The following is a 6000-nucleotide window of genomic DNA, read 5'->3' on the forward strand; positions in this document are numbered from 1 at the left end:
TTTTTCTTAATATCTCTCAAATATTATTTGAGAGATATTAAGAAAAAAAGTTTAATGTGTAATATGACTATTGAAGAGTGCAAAGTAATGCTAAACTTTCGTTTTCTGAAAAATTGTGTTCTACGACCCAATACCCTGTCGTTCAAAAAGTGGACGCGTTGAAGTGTTATCATGATACCGTTGCAGTTTCCTGCTTATAATTATGTGCAAAATTAAATCAAAATTCGTTTGGTTTGGTTCGTTTCAGAGAAGGGGCAGGGGCAGACGATCACTCTCGGAGTAACTATCGGCGTGCCAACCACAGTTATTCTGGTTTTTGTACTTATATATCAACAATGTAAAAGGCGAGACACGCAGCCTAGCCCTCCAAACGCCGACCGTCGTTCGTCCAGAACTATATCACGGATTGGCGAAACGACCCTTTGCGACTTCGAGGCTAATTCCGGCTGCACCGCGTGATCAACCCATGGTATCACTTGAGTGGTCTCATATTGCTGGAGATTGCCCCTGAAAAACCTGCGCCAAAGAGCATATTATTCCAAGCAAACATTACATTTTATACTTTATATAAATTGTATGTATCCGGCATACGTGGATTATCGTTCAAAGTGATGCCTATATGTGACCTGCTACAACAAAATGATCCTAAAGTCGGGCAAGGTCGATTATTTGAAAATTGCATGACACAATTCCCTAATCTTTTTGCTTTAAATTGATATATAACTTGTCTTATAAAAATAATCAGCTGCGGAGATATCGATGTTTAAAAGAGAGCATGTCGAGACGTCTGGGAAATCACTGTTTCGAGAAAAGCGCCCTAAAAGTTCTCCTTGCGACGCAATCACAATCAAGAGACACACAAGTCAGTATTCACCTCCTGACAATAGAAGGTAAGCCCTAGCAACTCCCAAAATGCTCATTCAAACACAGCGTCGGCGGTCTCCTCACCGACCAATCAGTGACCAGGATGTCAGGAGAAGCGGCTACGCATAGCGCAACCCGCCCGCACGCACCAGTCGACTGGGCAGTGTGCGAGCTTCACGCTTCGGTTAGCGGCAAGCAGCAAACTGACCAATGAGATCGCTCTGGTCGTTGTTAGGGGCGGAGCCTATGTGTGGCGCTCAATCCAAATGTTCGAACCAGTTTCTGCTTCGTTGAAACGCCAAAAAAACATGGCCCAGAAACACGCCATTTTTTGGTCTTTCCTTTCATCATTTTGCTTCAAAATTTCGACAGATGATAGAAGACATGTCAGATTATAATAATATGTCAAATTCAGAAAATCGTAAGTTTTGACCAATTTTGATGCTCTGACTTCAAACTCGATTTTCACGGCTTCGACCGTGGGCGACTTTAGGACCATTTTGTTGTAGCGGGTCACATATACTTTCATTTGCAGATTGTTATATGGCTGTGTTGTTATGATCATGAAGTACGCGTGATCCATCGAAAAATCTTGACAAATATCGACCGTCACTTGACAGCCATCCATGAAGATGAGATATTCAGATTTGGGTTGTTTATAATGTATTTTCATTTTGAAGGATATAAATTTGAAATGGCGGGGAATTGAGTTTCTCAATTATACTCGTTAAATTCATTTAGTGCAGCAATATTTTATAGTAGAGCATATCAGTGAAGTTTGAGGAAGATTGGACCTTCCATTAGATAGCTATGAATTTTTAAAGCTTAAAAGGTGGGCTTTTTTGTCCGTTGTGTTGTCTTCCTTTTATGTTAGTTTTGTCTCATTCTCTCTTGTCTTTCACTGCCATCACTTCATTCTTTTTTCATGACATGTGTGAAATTCCAAAATTATTGTATACTCCTTTCAGTTTCCTTTGTTTGCTCATGAAACTTTATTCTCTGTTACCAAGAAAGTGGAAAGCCTGGAATATGGTCTTCTCGAAAAATGAAATGAAATGAAATGAAATGAATTGAATTGAATTGAATTGCATCCGCAGTTTTATTAACTCTTCGGGTTCGTAGACTGCTGATCGCCACAGACAACCCCATAACATTGTACACACTGTTCAAAGTACCTGCAAAATTGGGTTACGATCATTTACATGAGCAGTAATGAGACCATCGATAATCTGATTTAGAAAGAAAACATATACGACAGGCAAAATACTACACTATCTTTCCTGTTGTTGAAACGAAATTACTTCGTTGAGCAACATGAGTGTATTGCCATCAGCCAGTAAACACTTATGAGATGTTATAGGAAATTACGGTATGTAGGTCTTATCTGATCCTTAAATGATACTACGCTTTCGTTTTCAAATTCAAACTAGCAGTCAACCTCTTTACTGTCGGAAGATTGTCCAGACTTGCAATACAAAGATTTTTTACTATATGTGACAGTGCACCTCAAAACGAACATAAAGTCGCACACACTGATTTTGCGTGAGGACTGAAAATAAGTGAAATGGGTCAACCTAGCCGAACTTGACTTTTTCAGATTTTTCTGAAAGAGCGGGTCTTCTTTTACATTATGCTAAAATTTGGTATCATAAAACGGGCAGGAAAGTGTGTTTTTTTAGCAGTTTATCTCGAACATTTTTTGTAGAACAGTGTGATTAGGTGTGTCTTTAGAATCCCTTTTTCATTTCTGAAAAACCTTGTCCACAGTCTTCACTTTCAACTCTAATAACTTTTGAAAGGATAGTGCTACTGCTTTGAAAGTTGGCATTAAGTATGTACAGAATGTGTTAATGAGCCATGCTTAATTTCAATTTAATCAGATAATCCCTTTTTTGTTGTTACTCTGGTGGTTTACTTCCTGTTTTTTGTCCCATTCATCGCACAGCCAGCACGGTTTGGTAAAGATTAAGCGCTTGAATAGACATTGTACTTCAGAGCCTCTTTTCTCAGTTCACACTTTTCCTGAGTTTGTGCTTTCTTTCCAATATTTAGATAGGTTAGGAGAGTCCATTTGATTTGAGTTATACATCATTTTAAAGCTTAAAGTCTGCTCTTTCAGAATATGGTCTTAGCTAAAAATTCATGTCTGGCGACTTTTTGTTTGTTTTGAGGTGCAGGGTCACATATGCAATATTGAAATATTTAGAATTTTAGTGAAAGTTAATCCAAGAAAGCAGTCAGTGGAATTTGAATAAGTGTTGTTTCTACTTTTTTGGAACTCTTCAAACTGATCTTAAAATAATAAAAATAATAAATAATAAAGCCCGTACTTAATTAATTTATTTATTAATAAATACAGTGAGAACCGAGAATATTGCTGTGTCGGTTTATGAACGAATTAACGGTTTTCTCACCGGGCTTGAAACTAGTTAGCGACGGCAGAATTTGCTAGTTGCAGAGATGTTTTCACTAGCCTCGACTCTGAGACGTCTATGAAATTACAGTGTCTCCGAGCAGTCGCAAGAAATCTAAAAGCACAATTCAACAATGTGACCGACCAATTTTAAAAATTCTCTCTCTGAGCTGTCTGACCTGTATAATTATGTTCAGATGAATGAAAACTACAAAGAAAAGCAAACATAATGAAGATCATAAATTAATTTAATCATAAGTCTACACAGAATATTCTCAGTTCTCACTCTATTTATCAATGTACACTTAATTAAAAGTACGGGCTTAATTCCTAAACCACTCACGAACTCACGTCACTGCCAGTAATGCTCTGAATAAACCTCGCTATTTTCAGCTAAATTTAGCATCTCAATGAGCCCAACAGGTCGTCTCATTCACAATGATAACAGACAGTGACAATCACACCGTCCTCCCCACATTCCACGCATTGTGAACGCTATTGGTTCTATGGGAAGCCGAATTCTCGCTGGTTTCGGTATCTCTGAGAGTGCAAAAATGATCACATTTTGAAAATTGCCAGGGTTTACAAAAACGGTCCTAAAATCATAATGCCTTAACCAAAATTAAAGAACTTGTTGAAATTCTATTGAAAATAAAAGGTCTTGCCAACAGTATGCAAAATGATGCTATATTTGCAACAATACTGCTGAAATTAAAGATCTTAGGTGTTCCGTCCTTTCTGGGCCACCATGTATACATATGAAGAGTTTGTTTGCAAAAACCTATAAGTCCATTTTTGAAGATTTTTGAGTACGGTTTCTGTCATAAAGTACAAAATAATACCTTCTCAATGATATATTGATCACTACATATAAAGGCACATTTTGAAGTTATGGTCAAAAGAAGCAAAACTTTTCTTATTATTCTCTTTATTTTTCTTGACCTTTAATCGCAAATATTTCCATTTGGCAAATATGGACTTATCGGTTTTTGCAAACAAACTCTTCATATAATATATATATATATATATATATATATATATATATATATATATTATATGTATATATGACCCTGTATCATAAAACCAACAAAAAGTCGCCAGACATGGATTTTTAGTTAAGGGCAGATTCTCAAAGAGCAGAGTCTAAGCTTGAAAATGATGTATTACTCAATTCAAATGGACTCCCCTAACCTATCTAAATACTAGAAAGATAGCACACATTCTGGAAAAGTGTGAACTGAGAAAAGAGGCTCTGAAGTACAGGGTCTATTCAAGCGTTTAATCCTTACCAAGCCGTGCTAGCTGTCCAGCGAAAGGGACAAAAACACAGAATGTAAACCATGGGAGCAACAGCAATGAAGGGATTATTAGATTAAGCTGGAATTGAGCATGTTCTATGAGCATATTCTGTCCATGATTAATGCCAACTTTCAAAGCAGTAGAATTATCCTCTCAAAAGTTATTAGATTTAAAAGTGATGAGTGTGTAAAGGATTTGAAGAAATGAAAAGGGGACAAGACATACCTGATCATTGTAATCTCCCAAAAAAAGTGTTTTGCTGAAAACACACTTTCCCATTTATGTTATGATCCCAAACTATAAAAAACAAACAAAAAAATAATGTAGAAGAAGGATAGCTCTTTAAGAAAATATAAAAAACTCAAGATTGACTCAGTTGGCCCATTTCACCTTGTGTGAGCTAGCCCTCACGTAAAATCAAGGGGTATGACTTTTTGTTCGTTTTGTAATGCACGGTCACATATATATATAATATATCCCCCACCTACCCATCTACAGCGACCTCCTTTCTATCAAGGTCATTATTTCGGTATAAAATGGCATTCAGATGCGCAACTCCAGCTGGCTTGCTACCCATCCTTTTCTTCTGCACTTCTTCCTTACATGTCACCTGCATGTACAACCCCTTTCCCCTCCCTTCCCGCTTCCCCAGCTGTATGTACAGGCAGCAACCTCCATCAGTTTTCCTGTCCATAATCGCCTTCAGCTTGCAGCCCAACCCCTACCTCCCCGTGGTACCGACTGGATATCTCAGGCTTTGCAGCCAGAGTAACTAACAGGGGCTCTGGGTAGGGAAGGAAAACCTGAAATAAACCCCAAGGAGTAGGCTGGTGGCCTGCTTCTTGACAGTAACTAACATCTCACCCGTCTGGGAAGTCACTGACCGCGTGCCCAGTTGTACCCTAGTTCAAAACTCCTACAAGTACTTATCCATGAAAGTCAACTCCCTGAAAAGGCCTCGAGTCCCGGTGGCTGCTCACTGGCAACAGAGTGGCACGGGTGCTAAGAATGTGCCGGATGATCTGTTGCCAACTCCACAGGTACGCAACACAACACCGAGGAGGACGACAACGATGGAGGAAGCAGTAAAGACAACATCCAGGATCAACTCGAGCAGCCTCTCACCATTGAGTTGCAACCAGAGGACATCAACAAGGAAGATACACATGGAGCGAGTAAACAATGTAAGTAGGACTACACCGATGATAACAAGTACTCAAAAAAGACATTTCACCAACCTGTGACGGATAGGAAGGAGCACGGCGTCCATACTGGGCTAAACATTGGGACATAGAAAGTGAGAACCCTCCGAACAACAGAGAATTGGGATATACTCCTCAATGAAGCCAGAAGATTTAACCTGGATATCTTAGGATTATGTGAGACACACCTGAATACTAATGAAACCTTGATGAATAAAGAAG

The 6000-nt window shown here is 38.7% G+C and overlaps 1 protein-coding gene across 1 annotated transcript in view; it reads left to right on the forward strand.

Moving 5' to 3' along the window:
* Positions 1-5768, forward strand: part of LOC139725115 (scavenger receptor cysteine-rich domain-containing protein DMBT1-like) — a 50121-nt gene extending 44353 nt beyond the window's left edge. The window contains exon 11 of the mRNA XM_071636201.1: positions 5617-5768. Coding sequence (XP_071492302.1) covers positions 5617-5768 — 152 coding nt within the window. The remainder of the gene's footprint in view (positions 1-5616) is intronic.
* The last annotated feature ends 232 nt before the right edge of the window (positions 5769-6000 follow it).

This window comes from Diadema antillarum, unplaced genomic scaffold, assembly GCF_040938485.1.
Source record: "Diadema antillarum isolate AM-2024a unplaced genomic scaffold, OU_Dant_1.0 seq00000015_RagTag, whole genome shotgun sequence".
In the NCBI taxonomy this organism is placed as follows: Eukaryota; Metazoa; Echinodermata; class Echinoidea; order Diadematoida; family Diadematidae; genus Diadema; species Diadema antillarum.